Below are 16,043 nucleotides of genomic sequence, written 5' to 3' on the forward strand. Positions count from 1 at the left end.
TTCTCATCTAGAATCAAACCCGAAACCTTCCATGTGTTAGTCAAGCGTTTTAATCATTACACCACGGAGGCCGGATTTTTGTATTTGATATATATATTTGATATCATTCCAACAATGGAATGAGTTTGTTTTTATAGTGTTAAAGTTCGATTCCAGTGCTGACGAAATTGGCGTTTATTTAATTGGGTACAGCTATATTCTTACTTAAGGTAATATAAATAATAGGCTAAAAAGAGCACATTGTATAAATTTTAAGTTTGATTGATAGCTATATCACTAAGTAAAACCTTTTCTGAAATAGCTATTAATTATTCCTTACCAATTTTTTTATATGCACTCGTTAAAAATATTGATTTAAAAGTACAGACATGAAAATAAAATACAAATACATCCATTGTATTTTTTTGTTTAAATAAAGGTAGGGCTATACATAAAATCATTCTTGTATTTCAGTTAACAGTCCATAAATTAAAAAATATTGCAGTTTAAAAACACCTCTTCAAATAAATATTTTTTGTTGTTTAATCCGAAGCCTCTCGCATCGTAGACAAACGCACTGACTACTTGACTCTAAATTGGACAAATAAAAACCTTCATTTTAAAATTAAATTTAACTAGTACAAAAAATATATTTTCGTAAAATAATACATACCTACACATTTATTTTACAATATAAAATTTAAAGAAACAACAGTGATATTCAAATTTTTTCTTTACACTAATAATTGTCTTTTATAACAAAATTTTGAATCGCGTTGGGTCCAGTGGCTAGTATCAAAATTCAAATCCACTCAAAATTTTATATTTTAGTTAATCGTAAGAACGCAAATATTTATTTTTACCAAAATAAAAGATAAATAAAATTACTTTTTAAAATGCAAAACTACAAGACCAGCGGTTGAGCAGCCCTGCTTTGTAAATAGCTATGGTGGCTTGAAGGCTCTCTGTATGAATTCACTTATGCGTATCCAGTATTCACTGTATTCAGTATCAAATTAACTGCAGCCGTGTGTGGTCGCTGAGCTGATTGTTGATTTGTATCTCTATTTGTGGTCTGTCCCAAAATATCATATTTTTACCAAACATGTATGATAATGTGGGAACTCCATAGTAAATCAGTAGATTTAGAACGAATTACGGTGGATTTTGTGCCGAGTGATCATTTAAAGTGGTGTTTCAAGTTCAGTTGACGAATGGCTGACCGTCAGTTGGATCCAAATACGATTGAAGATTTTATCGTCTTCGAGATTAACGAAACGAACACGAAAAGTCTAGAGAAGAGCAGACACCAATCAGAAGGTACAACAAAAATCATACTAAAATGTTTCATTCTTCATAAAAGTACGTGCGACTTCTTTGTGATTACTTCTATTGTGGTTTTTGATATCAAAACATCGATAAACTAACGCTCAAATTACTACGTGCCTTTGTTTATTTCTTATTTGAGTGATATCAACAAAACGCGATTCGAAATCTTATCGATTGACAGCCCCGATCTCTCCGATACAGCTAAGCGATCCATCAATAAGAACAGACGTTATCTTTCAAAACGCTTCAGATGTATACATCGAGAAAAATAGTAGATGAAAAATAGAGGAGAAATAAATCAAACGAAGTCGTAAAAACGGCGCTTGTGAGGCTTCTGCGGGTGACAGTTCGATTCGACGGAAGAAATGGCGGGAAACGGCGCCATGGAAAAAGAACAAAAATGGCCGAAAACGTACGGCAGCATCAAGGCGCGTTCTGACGATATGATCGTGCACAGTCAACAAGCCAATGCCGAGAAATTAATGCAATCTGGAAGCGGATACTCGCGAATGGAAGAAAATGAGGAAAGTGACTCCACGCGTTGTTTCGGTATTAAATGCTCGTGGCTTTTTACGTTTTATCTGCTGTTTTACGTATTTTATTTGGTATCCGGTGGATTTGTTTTCTCTGCCTTGGAAGCTCCAGTTGAAAATCAAGTTAGGCAAACTCTTCTTCGATCAAGAAACGAATTCCTGCAAAGATATCCTGAAGTGGACGGTAAGAACTTTGTTTTTTTTATTCACTCATTTTATTTTAGGAAAATTTTTAAACCAGATTTAATCTTTAAAAAACAGGTTAACTGTAATTCAAGCTACATTTGAACTCATAATATGTTTGATCCTTCCGCCATTATCAATAAACGATTTAAAACCACTACTCACATAACCCAACAACAACTGCACTAACAAGCCACAAAAAGTAGCTTACGATTTACCCAAATGTTTTTAGAAGGCCGTTTTCAACGAGTTGTAAAAAACTCTCTATTAGAAAATGGGAATCAAGTCGGAGTAGAGTGAGATTCGAACCACGGACCTTTGATCCGATTCTTAAATCTCTAATTCTATCAAGTCCTTAAGGTTTTGTAAATTAATAACATAAATGAATTCGATACTGAAATATTTAACATTACCTTATTCCTGGAATAAATCGGTTCTCATACCTTAATTATAATTACATTGTAAAAAAAATATACATCGCATACCATCAATTATTATATCGGTTCATATCGCATTATCGGGGATCTTAAATTTTTAAACACTCCGTTGAGAAGAATTATTAACTAAAGTAACTTTCAGGCTAAATTATTATTAAATGTGGATTTGTAAATACAGTATAGTCTGCCTCGTGGTCTAATAATCAGCGCGTTCGCCTACTATGCAAGAGGTATGAGGTTCGATTTTAGATATGGTTGACGTAAATTATTGATTTAAAATGGTGTTGTGAAGCGTATGACTGATCATCTTACCTTTATGTGACAAAAATAATCTAGATACGCTACGGTTGGTGTATCAATACAGTGATCTATGCACCATTAGGTGCGGAAAGGAAAGGGTGAATGATTAGTATAATAATATAATTTTATTGTAGTTAAATGTACAAAAAACATTTTATTGCATATTTTATATGACAGCATATAATTTGTTTAGAAATAAGTTTAAAATAACTACTCTCGCTGAATCTAGAGGTATAAAATAAAAAATATGCTGTATCGAAAACAGGACGTCACAAGTAAAAATTGATCGATAGAAAGACGTCCAGAAATGGTAACCTGTATATAACATACTATGTAATAAAAACAGTATCTTTTATTGATCCCATCAAAATGTTACATTCTTTATGTTTGTATACAAGTTGTGTTTCTATGGCAGTTAATAAAAATCAACGTTTTACCGGGGACCCAAATAACTAAGTAGTAGTATTGTGGACTTACGGGCCAAAGGTCCGAGGTTCAAATCCCACTGTACCACAACTCGATTTCCATTTTTCCAGAGTTATTTACGACTTTTAGGAAATGGTCTGAAAAATTAAATATTAGAGTAAATAATAAAGAAATCAAGTGTTTCTCTTTTTAAAAAATAAATGAATTGGTTGATGTTAAAAAAAGTTTCTTTAAGCAAGCAAGAACTTGTGAATAAATTAATAAATGCCCGCATAATCAAATTACACAGTACCTAAATACACAAAAGATATGTGATATCATTGTGTAACCTCAATAGGTCACTTAAGTGATATAATACCCCATAATAAGTGAACGTAACCAATATAATTTGACTTGTTGATTTTCGTTATATTTGTAATTATCAAATTTCGTAGTATAGGAACTTCCGTTTATTTGTTTATGGTATCACTAGAGCGGTGTTTTTCAACCTTTTTGAACATCCGACCCTTTAAAATAAAATTGACAAACCTCCAGATCCATAATTTTACTGTCCGTATGTCAATATTTTCAACAACGTCGTATTTAATTGTATTTTTATTGACACTATATTGAGCGGCCTGACGGCATGCTTAAAAGGATATGTGGTAACTAAGAATTTTGACTAATACGTATTTGAACATTGTTTTTCTGCCATTTTCTCGCAGATGCCTCCCCAATACAGTGCGAAAAATAAACAACTGATAAAATTGACAAAATCGACGTTTCGCTGTCCCGTTTTTCGCTCCTCAAAACTAAACCGATTTGAATGTTTTTGAATGAATTTTCTGTGTCGCTATGTTTTCGGTTTTTCAAAATTATTTATCATATTTGCACACCGTGCGTCAGAACACGACAGATAAAGCTGCGCGCTTTTTGGGGTTTTTGATGTTTATTGATAATCCTAGCTTCCACAAAAAACAATTTATCAAAAAAGTAAAAATATAGAAACACGCCAATAGTATCTAGAGTGTGTGAAAAAATCATTGCTCTAGTTTCATAACCAATGGAGAAAATATGGAACTACGTTTGTATGAAGATAAGTCAGACCGCATTTTCTTTTATCATACATATTCACAAACCTATTATGGTTTTTTAGGCTATGCCCGTTTTAAGCCACAATAATTAACAACAGAAAAATGCGAAGTCAAATAAATAATGATACTTACATTATTAACCCAACCCCGCAATGTATTACATATTCCAGAGAGAAAATACGAAACTACGTTTGTATGAAGATCAGTTAGAACGAGTTTCCTCTTAATACGGATTTTAATTCACTTTGCTCTGAAACCGTTGAATTATTTGTGCCATTCGCCAAATACAAAAATAAAAGAGCTTAAATCTTTATCATGTGGGTGAGATTCATCCGGCTAAACCAATTCATCTACTAGGCGACGCCTGAAAACAATTTTGAAATTTTTATGCTTCTTTTTTTACCAGGTAATTAATTTAACAATATTTTGAGTATGTCCAAATGCTTGCAGACTGGCTTGATATCCTCCATAGGGAGTTATTTAATTTAAATTTGTTGCAACAGAGATGGAAAATATTTTTGAGAAGGGAATCCTGTTAACTTCCCATTGTAATCGTGGCCCTGATGGGAAGGTAAAGTTTATCTTAAATTTTATGTACAAAGTAAAATTTAGTTTTCTGTGTGAAAAATATAATATGTTAACAATATTTTTTTCTAACCATATTCAATTACTGGCTACCTACGAAAATATTACAAATATACACACTTTCAACAATGTTTGATTATGTCCAAATGCTTGCAGACTGGCTGGATTTCCTCCCTAGGGAGTTGTTCATATTTAAATTTATTTCAACAGAGAGGGTAAAAATTTCTGAGAAAGGAATATGGAAGTCTAGGCATTTACAAGGCTTATGACCTGTCATTAGCTGGTTTAAGACTTCCATATTCCCTTCTCAAAAAAAATTTCCCTCTCTGTTGAAATAAATTTAAATATACACACTTTCGTTCATAAATATTGATATTAGTATATACCGTCTCAGTATACACCGATAATGATAGTCGTTCATAATCGCGGCCCCGATCATTTCTAAATCAGGCTTCTTACATACATTTTTTTAAATATTTCACGCGAGAGATGGATTATTTTTTTCAGTATGGATATTATATTTCTTATCGTTATCAACACCTTTCAATAAATTGTCAAACTTAAAACACAATAAAATGAATAGAATTTTATCTGCTTACCATCGGGATGTACATTACTCACAAATAAGATAATGTCGTTACAGGTATTAGTAAAAAACAGGTACTTCAAATCTTACATTCGGTAAAATGTAAATCCAATATTAAGTTATGCGTTAGTCATACGTCCTACATGAACAATATTTTGAGCATGGCCAAATGTTTGTACATTTGTAATGAAATTCTCTGTGTCGGCATGTTTTTCATCTCTGTTGTAATATGTTAATGATTACTTTTTATCACAGAATGGACATTTCTTAGACATCTTAACTGGAGATGCAGGAATACCGATCTCAATTATATGTCTTCCTGCAAAAAGCACCACTTGCTTACTTTAGAAGATCGCCGTCTACTATTAGACATGGGGGTGCTTCATGACATACTTAGTGGACGCCTTGATAGTCCGGCTCTTTTGTCGGAGTTATTATTAAATGTCCCCGGCTACCGCACCCGTCACACGTCGAACTCTCTATTTCATGTGCCAGCAGTTCGTACGAACTATGCCCTGAACTCTCCACTTATACGGTTTGCTCGTGAATATAATTTGAACTTTCCCCTTATTGATCCATTTGATTGTACAAAAATAACATTTAAAATGCGCGTCTTAAAACAATACTTTTTTGTCTTATACTTAGTTTCAATAATAAAGTCTTATTTTATCTTACTTTATTTTATTTTATCTTTAATTCTTAATATTTTATATATATTTATATTTTCGACACTTGACACTTATGCAATATTTACACACATGTCCACCCTCATTCCAATATAACACCCACTCACCCACCCTCTAACTCACTTAAACTCACACAAACACACTAGTATGTATTGTATGTGTATTTAATGTATTTCTGTGGATATCTGTCATTGGTTTTATTCTCTGTATATTTTATTTGTTATATTTTTGCTGCATGTATTACTGTTGATATCCCCAATAAATAATAAAAATAAAAAAGCCTATTTAAAATATGAAAGATAAATACTTTGATTTAAATTTAACATTGAACGCTGAGTAAAGTTTCAGCGCCAACTATTGGTTGAATTTGGCCATATGACATTTACAAAATAAAAAAACGGACTGCTTTCTTGATACATTTTAAAAGGTATTCAGAGAATTTCCGAAGAATTTTCGCGGGTATGGAAGTGGAGGTGATTTCAGGCTTCCGAAGGTGAGACTAACAGGAACTAAACACATCCTTTAATTTAAAGGTTTTAAAATGAATGATTTGTCAGATAGGCTCAGAGAAGCTGGAAACGTATCCACTTTTCGAACAAAATGCTTTGTGTACATCTGGGATAAGTAACATGTATTGTTGATGGATAAATATACGTTAGATGTATCTATACAATTATTACTCTAGAATTGATTGATTGCGTCGGTCATTTATAGTCGCGCACAGAAATTTAAGTCTTATTATTGTGGTATCCACAGTAAATCGGGGTCATTTTCGTGTGATAAAATTTGGCGAATTGCTATTTCAGTAATTAAAATCCTCGTTAGCCAAACTTGAAAGGTAAAAATTTTATTTATTTTAATTACTTTACAGGATTATAAAAGTAAATGAATTTAATTACGTTTTTATATTTACAAACTAAATAAATAAAATGTATGCCTAGATCATGCTATTGTAATACCTACAGTAATTAAAAATATATTTTAGATCGTTTAGGTTAAGTTCAGATAGTGTATGGGGAAATATCACATACTACTAACATCGACAAAAACATGTGAAATGGGTTTTAAAAAATTAATTGTAGATTCAAAATCAATATGGATATTATGGAGAAATGTTTTCATACAAAATAAAACAATTAAATTGATTAAAAAAAGTCTTTACAAAAACGCGACATGTTTGACTTTGACACTTGTGACGTCAAGATTCGTGACGATGTTCTATTAAAATTTAAACGGTCAAAAACAAACTTCAAAATTTAACCTAATCGTGACGTATTAGGGGCATGGCCGATACAATGCACTGTTTTCGCAGGAATTTGAAAGTATAAATTAAAAAAAAAAATTATGTTACAATAAAAATATTTTTTTTACTCAACAGTATTTCATAGACCATTATTAATTTCAAATTGTTTAAAAAAACGTTATCCTTATTATAAATATTTCATGCGAATCCAAAGGGCTTCATTTTCATCAATCCACGGCATGAAATCAAAATTTAATTAAAATAAAATGGGAAATTACTTTTGCTAAATTTTATTTGATTTCTGTCAGTTAATCCATTTATGCTCCAGGTTTTTAGCTTTATAGTGCTTTTAACATCAAACGCAAACACAAATTGAATTTATTTGGGGTTGATCCAATTAAATCAAAGGTCGCCAATAGTTTCAGTGACCAAAGACAAAGTACGAAGTTCTTACGGCAAAAGGTTTGCAATTGGCCATTTATCAAGTCAAGTGATTAATTAAATAATCATTAAATGTTCCGTGTATCTATTTACAAGAGTTTCTTTTTATTTGTGAAGTAGAATTCGATTTATTATTTACACGAAATTAAACATTTATATAATACAGAGTTGCTTTGACTGTCATAGAAAAAAATAATAAACGTAGTAGACATATTAAAAATATAGTGAAAAAGATAGTAAAAATCAAAGTAAAAAACATATTTTCAAAAACGGAAAAAACTATAATGTATGAACTTATGTAAGAACTAAAATATCTTAGATGCAACTACTCTGGGGAACAGGAAATCAAAACGACATAAACAGACTATAGAGACAGCAAAATAAAATATTAAAGTAAGTATATGACCTCCCCTATCTAACAGCAACTAAAGAACTCTTTAAACAAACTAGGCAATTAAATATAACTGAACTCTTTAAACTAGAATCCTTAAAATTTATTCATATATTAGCCACTGATGTAATTGTAGACTAAGAACTAACTCTTGAAAAAAATTGTAGGAAACATGGACACAATACGAGAATATCAGAAAAATATCATATACAACCTTCTAAAACGAGACAAAGACAGTCGCGACTAATAAATCAGTGCCTGAAATTTTGTTATACAATAAACTACCAGACAAAACTAAACAAAAAACTGTGACAAACTTTTCAAAAAATGTAAATAATATTAGTATGAATATTAAAAGAGTAAAAGTAAATAATTAAATTATTATCAAAATGGATCAATTTATATAAAGCACATCTTGTATGTAAACACGAACTAAATACATATTTAAATAAAACTAACAATTTACATGATTCTAGTAAAAATTCATTCATTAGTACAAAACACATCTAGTAGACACATGTAAACACGAATAAAATACACAAATAAAACTAGCAATGTAAATCATCAAAATTGAATTATTTTAAAACTTCATTCATCAATATAAAAACGGATTTCGTATACACTTTTAAACCTAAACAATCCAGTGTCTAAAATGTCAGACTTTCAATTCTGTTATACAGGTGACGCGCGTTAGACGCATGGATTTGAATAGGGCAATGCTCCCTTCCTAACTGTCCTAGACGATTGAAAGTGGGATGCTTCGAAAGAGCGGGAAGGGAAATTTATGTTCCATGTGGTGTCAGTCACCATAATGAAGTGGTCTATTGGAACTAGTGGAGAAAGAGCAGTCGCTAATGAAAAAATGCTTGTTGCGTTGCCTCGAGACAGTATCGTTTTCTTCTCTGACGAGGCACATTTTCACCCCGATGAATATGTGGTATTGGAGAACGGCAACGTGAGACGAGAACGACCAAAGAAGACGTGGCATGATCAGATAAACCAAAATCTTAAATCTGGGCATGTCAAAAGCAGACAGAACCGAAGGGCATGTATGACAAAATGTATGAATGTGGAGGAAGCTAGGAATCTATGCCAGGATAGACGTGTGTGGCGGTCCATTCTCTCTGCCTACCCCTACGGGGAAATGGCGTGACGGTGGTAGTAGTAGTAGTAGGAGTGATACGAATCCCAGGGAACTCCAACAGAGACCCTTGCACTCTAACAGGGTGACAGTATGGTGTGCTATTTCAAGAGTTGGGATCACCGGTCCTTACTATTTTGAAAAAAATGATCGAGGGGTTACAGTCACTTCTGCACGTTACCTGACCGTGATCCGGGACTTTTTCTTTCCCTTTTGAAAGGAATAGAGCTGGAAGTCGTCTTGTTGCAGCAAGATGTGGCCGAAGGGGTTAAGGGTTTGCATATACTTTTTGTGAGACAGTTTTCCTGGGCGCCTCATCTCACTAAGAGGCAATTTGAACTGGCCAGCGCGCTTTCCACATTTAGCCTCTTGTGATTTTTTTGCGGGGATACCTAAAATTCTTGGTTTACAACTACCGTTCTAGGATCCTGAAACCCCTTGAAAATAACATTTGAGCCCAAATCGCTGAAATTATTATGGCAATGCTTCAAAGTGTGCTAGAAAACTTCAGAAAAAGGCTTACTCGGTATTTGGAGTGTGAGGGGCGCCATTTGCCCGATACTTTGTTCAAAACCACGTAAACTTTAATTTTAATGAAACAGGAAAATATATGTAGTCCTTTCACAACTGCGTCTTATTCCATTTTCGAACCCATGCGTCTGCCGCGAGCCACCCTGTACATTCTTGACACTAGATTAAAGGACACATTATTCTTGAACGAATCCATATTAAATATTTTAACGTTTCTCAAGGTGTGGCCATTAGGAACAATAATTTTTATATTACTCCTTAACAGCCTTAACTTTCCAATTTACCATTAACAATCTTATCTAAAACAGGTCATTTACCTTTCTTCTGGTTTCTAACGTTTTAAAGTGGAAGTGGTGAAGTCTCTTTTCGTAACTATTAAATGAGGAACTTATTTATATTTCTGCGTTAATTTATTTTTGTACGGATTCAACGACGCACATATATTTATTACTAGCGGATCCGACACACGTTGTCCTACCCGAACGTTGGATTGCCTTGGAAAAATTATTTTTATTGGTAAGTAAGTACCTAGGTACTTGTTTGTGATTGAATTCCAAAACTAAAAAAATTATAATATTCAAATATTTAATTTAGGTAGGTACTTGTTTATGTTTGATTCCAAAACATAAAATAAATATTTTTTCAAATATGCCATTATTTTTGCAAATGTCAAACGCCGGTCTTCTCACCAACAGAGGCGTGTACTTATGTAAGAATACGACTTTTAAAAATGTATTGAATTTTATATTATTTTAGTATAACCAAAAATCCAGTATAAGCAAATAAATGGGTAGAAATTATGAAGAATTTAATGAAACAATCTCATTAAGATCCACAAAAAACAAATGTTTTTTGTAAACATTCAAAAACCAACATCTTTCCATTTTTTTGTAGATGCATTTTCCTCGAATGCAACCCTGTAGATCAATGAATAAAACATTTATGCTCCCAACTTCTTTTTTACATATTCGATTGAAGATTTTAATATCTACGAACACGCACAGCGCAAAGATCTACATTTCTCTGAAAACCGCACGTAAATCGGTTCAGCCGTTTAGGAGGAGTACGGTGACATCACACGTACAGAGGAATTATATGTATAAAGACAATGTGGATTCCAAATGGTTGATCCATGTTGTAGGAACATTTTGATATTGAGTTTCTGAAGTTGTCAGAAAGGAGGACGTTCAAAACGGCATATTGACAAATTGGTAAAATGCTCACGTACCACGAAACGCGTGGGAAAATATGTAATTGTATGAAAGCTGACCATCTCTATGTATGAAGAAAAGAAAACAGTTAGAAAATAATTTATTCTAGAGATGGAAACCTTAACCATATGTTTTTTAATAATGTTTGGTTAGATTTAGAATTTCGCACTATTAAATTTTACAGATACTATATTATTTTTTTATTTTTTTAAATATTTAGAGCATTAATATTATGGTCAAATATTTTAATAAATGTAAGTCAATACTTGTATATACCCACTTACGGAATTTCCTGTCTACATCTTTAAAAACGCACTAGTCTCTTCGCCAGGACACGAATTTTTGTAGATTTTTTTTACTTTTTTTATTTACTAAATAAAATGTTTTTTATACAAAGGTAATTAAAGAGTCCTCCTAACTAGGGAAACCTGTTCTGAGGAGGATTGTACCGTGTTAATTTCTTTTTTACATATTTCTTTATTTCACATTTCTTCTATCCTAATTTTCTTCTAGTAGTTACACATCCAATGGTTATGCCTGTTGGAAGGGCTATCTCTATGTTGAACAATATCACTTTGGACATTGACATTTTTCACGTCTCTGAGGGAGTTTTTCGTTACAAGATTCTCTTACTTTTTTAACATATTATTCTTTGGATATTATGTATACTAATGTGTTTTTTTTATATATACCTAATTTTAACTAATTATTTCTATATGTATGAATGAAGATATTTTATTTTGTAATGTACATATATATGAATAAATAAATGATGATGATAAATGATGATGATGACACAACTTCTATTGTAATTAGTGTCATGACGAAGATATATTATCATACAAGTAAATACAGTTTTTGCTGCCATTCGTGTTTGCAATATGGTCATAAGGATAAATGACAATATCCGAAAAATACCCTTTATATAATTTGCCAACCTTACAATGAAAAGGGCAGTGAAAGTAGTACAGTTAAATTAAATTATAATCGCGACATGAAATTGATAGTTTAAAAAATAAATAGTTTATTGACAAAAAAAACATTGCTTTTTTTATATGCGAGAAACCGACCCACGGTCTTTAAAACGGTTTTGAGTATTCGGAGGAAGTAGTTTCACACAAAAATAAAAAACTTACATAAAAGTATTTTCGGAACTTCTAAGGTGAAGGTGTTTACTTGGGATTTGCATAATAGTGTTTTTAGTGTCCTGACGAAGAGACGGGTACGTCTCGAAACCTATAGATATAGAAAAGTCGTAAAATGGTTATATACAAGTATTTACTTACATATGTGTTTTTTTTTGTTTTAGTTAGCCAATTTACTAGTTTTTCCACACTCATTCATTACAAATGGATATTGTACATAGATTGAGAAAAAAATACATTTTTAAAAATTATTTCTTTTCAAAGTACGCCTAAGGATCATTTACAAAAATAACACAGACACGTTCAAACATAGGAGTAGGTTATTAAAAATAAAACTACGTCATAAAAAAATATTAAAAAATTTGTCTCTGAACCAAAAAGCGTTGGAGAAAAATAGTTAAAATTGATCAAAAGTCGGATTTTGGTAATTCTTTTAAAAAATATATACAATGAATGATAAATGATTTATTATATAATTGACATTTATACGATTTTGGGTACAAAACACACTGAGGTATATTTAAATAGAGATAATGCTTCATATAACGACTGTTTGAAGTTATATTCCGATAAATTAACGATGTCGCGTAAACATAGCTGTGCATAAATGTGTGTAAAAAAGACTAACTGTCTATGCCAGTTTACTGTGAATTCAAAGCTAAATGTCGCGACTTTTTACGCTGCTTCGCGTTTACGGACTACAAGATAAGTTCCAGAACTTAAGTTGAATAGAAGTGCTTAGTGCTACATTTAATGTGCAAATACATATAGATGACAAAACAGCATTTTCCGATATTATTCCCGGACTGTTAATGTTCATTCCTCGTGTTTGAACGTCAGAAAAGTAATATTGAAGAATTCAGAGCAGTTTTAGTTAAACATCTCAACATTTTATTCGCACACTGAAACCCTTGTCCATCCAAGATAAGATCAGAATCCAATAAACCCCTACTTGAGAATCAAGCATCTTAACCCCTTTTTTTTGTCTTTGAGTAGCATACTAGAATGTCAAATGAATGTCAGAAGCTTTGCGATCAATTACACAACATTATTTAATTAAAAATTTTAATTTAAAAAACTTATATAACTCCATTCTATACAAACATATATCATACTATTTTCCTATTGCAATCAACTTTAATATTTTTTAAATATATATATATAGTTGGATAATTTATAAAGCGCCATATTTGTGAAAATCACTTCAAGGGCGCTGTACAATAAATAAATATCCCAGTACGTCTTGCAGCTACAGAGCGCATCTACGGTTGAGATTCTAGTTCCTCGTTTTCAATTAAGATAAATTAAAAATTGTAACAGATAGAAGCTAGATTACAGGACGTCTTGCAGCTACAGAGCGCAGAGACAGTTTTTTTTAGTTAATTTAGCCCCCATTTACACATTTTAAAAATTGACAAATAAATTTAGTGTATTAATGATATTTTAAAATAATAATAATATGAATAATAAAAAGGAGTAAGATTACAACACGTCTTGCAGCTACTAAGCGCATAGACGGTTGGAATTCTTGACCCCATTTACAAAATGTAGGTATTTTAAAGTTGATATATGAAAGCTAGATAACCAATCATCGTGCAGCTACAAAGCGCATGGACGAGTGAAATTCCAGCAAACTTAAAATGATATCAATAAATTTACAAAAAAAAGAGCATAATAGTAAATTTGTCAAGTGTTCATGCCAAGAAGTAAGCAATAAAAAACTAAATAAATAAAGCAATGTTTCATCTCCATGGTTAACAAAAGGAGATAGATATCCGAAGAGAAGCTTTTGTTGACAGTAGGTAGATACCGTCGCCATGTGGCCCACTGGTTGCTTGATAATTTCTGGAAACGCACGTGTGTAGTTACTGAGGGATTATGCCTATTGTTCCAACGTGCCCATTTTGTCCGTATTATTTCGTTTTATGAGACGCAACACTCCTGTTCAATTCACTTTTTTACATGAATATTACACAAACGCGTGTATGAGCGGTTTGATTTATCATTTTGTATGTTATAAGAAGGCAGGTATTTAAAATATTATGTATTTGTCATGTTATAACTATAACTTCCCAAAAAAGAGTCTAGCTCTTGTGCTTGGAGAGTGACTTACACTGTTATAGTTATTTAATAATTTGAAAGAATTTTTAGTAACTTTTGAATACATATAAGAAAAAAATTCAATTATACGAAATTGTAAAAAAACCCAGATATTAATGATACAGTAATACCAATTAAAATAGAATGCTGTTTATACTCGGGTTCAAAAAGTTTATTTAAGGTGATTCTAAACGAAAATATAAAACTATTTATTCATAGATTTATACTTTTTTATTGAAAAATGCCATTTTTACGTTTTTTACGAAATTTTACAAAACTTGGTTTGCGGAAACTTTACACTATATTGATTGTAACAAATACCATAACAATATAATTTAGGTCCTTTTTACAAAATGGTGTACACAACAAAAAAAGTTTTGTAAAAAAATCCTTTATTATATTGTTATGGTATTTGTTTAAATTATAAAGTGTAAATTTCAATCAATGTAGTGTAAAAAATATGTACCGGTACGCTAATGAATTATACAGTTTTATAAATTACTTTTTCGATACTTTGGTAAGAACGTGAAATAGCCGTGCGAATGGGTCGTTGCTTTCTATTGACTAAAGCGAGGGTTCAAGTCCTTACAGATTCCAGTTTTTTTTCCGCAATTATGTTTAATTTTAAATGCATTTTTTTAAATCAAATGTATGTGCTACATAAGAAAATAGTTTTACCGAAACTTTATAGTTTTATGCCGCTAGTGCCATTTGTTATGGATTATTTATCAAATAAAAAATAGACCTGTTTTTTTTATGTGCCATACTACCGTTATGGACATTTTATCAGAATTTTTGTAGTTTACCAATCAAAAAACTCGCCACTCGTTACTGATATTTAGTTATATATCGAAAACAATAATTGAACATAAAATCCTCGATTTTTAAAACTGAACTTTTTTAGAATTCAAATTGAGTTCATCCCTTTATTTCGTCCGTTATTTCTCGTTCTACATTTATCCCTTTTATTCTAAGCCCATTTCTTATCTTAAAAGTAGAAAATCAGATTGTGGAGTTCTTCCGAGCGAAGGTCCCTTCATTCCCCAGGGAAGAGTCAATCTTCATCCTTAGGATCTAGAATAGGGATCAAAATGGTATAAATGTTGTAAAAGTTGATGAAATAGAGTATTCTAGAGTTTATGTAACGAAACGAATAGTTTGGTAGCTGGTGAATTTGACAGGAAACTCAAGTTATTTTGATTGTTTAATTAATTTATTAACGAACTCAGTTAAACTTGGGCAAAATTAATACGGCATATTACTAAGAAATAGTCTTAAGTTGAACGTAGTTGTGCAGAAAGCAGCCAGTCCATGATTTTGCAAAAATGAGATATTGGTGTTATCAAGTTCAGGAAAGTGAACTGTACTCGTATATTTTGATTAAAACAGCCAGGACGCTTTCATACAAAAAACTGTAATAATCACCTTCTGAAAATTCCATGATGTCAAAACGTCACCTCATACATTCAGAGTTTGTATGAGGTTTTATTCAATATAAGATCTAGCTGTTTTCTGCAAACTGCATATTTTAGGTTGTTTAGTCAGCAAGACTTATTTTTAATCGTAATTAAATTATTTTTAAAGTTATTACAAAAAAATAATGAAGTGATTTTTTACAATTAAGTACCATAATATAAACATAAAATAATATGATCGATACATAATGACATAACACACATTCTTTTTTATTTTATTTACATTTTTTGGATTTTAATTTTAATGG

At 31.5% G+C, this 16,043-nt stretch overlaps 1 protein-coding gene across 1 annotated transcript in view; it reads left to right on the forward strand.

The window, feature by feature from the left end:
- Nucleotides 1–1,012: 1,012 nt before the first annotated feature.
- Nucleotides 1,013–16,043, forward strand: part of LOC148277186 (potassium channel subfamily K member 1-like) — a 68,822-nt gene continuing 53,791 nt past the window's right edge. The window contains exon 1 of the mRNA XM_088233226.1: nt 1,013–2,025. Coding sequence (XP_088089352.1) covers nt 1,674–2,025 — 352 coding nt within the window. The 5' untranslated portion in view covers nt 1,013–1,673. The remainder of the gene's footprint in view (nt 2,026–16,043) is intronic.

The sequence above is a fragment of the Micrasema longulum genome, unplaced genomic scaffold (assembly GCF_059751315.1).
Source record: "Micrasema longulum isolate JH-2025_06_02 unplaced genomic scaffold, ASM5975131v1 h1tg001072l, whole genome shotgun sequence".
Lineage (NCBI taxonomy): Eukaryota > Metazoa > Arthropoda > Insecta > Trichoptera > Brachycentridae > Micrasema > Micrasema longulum.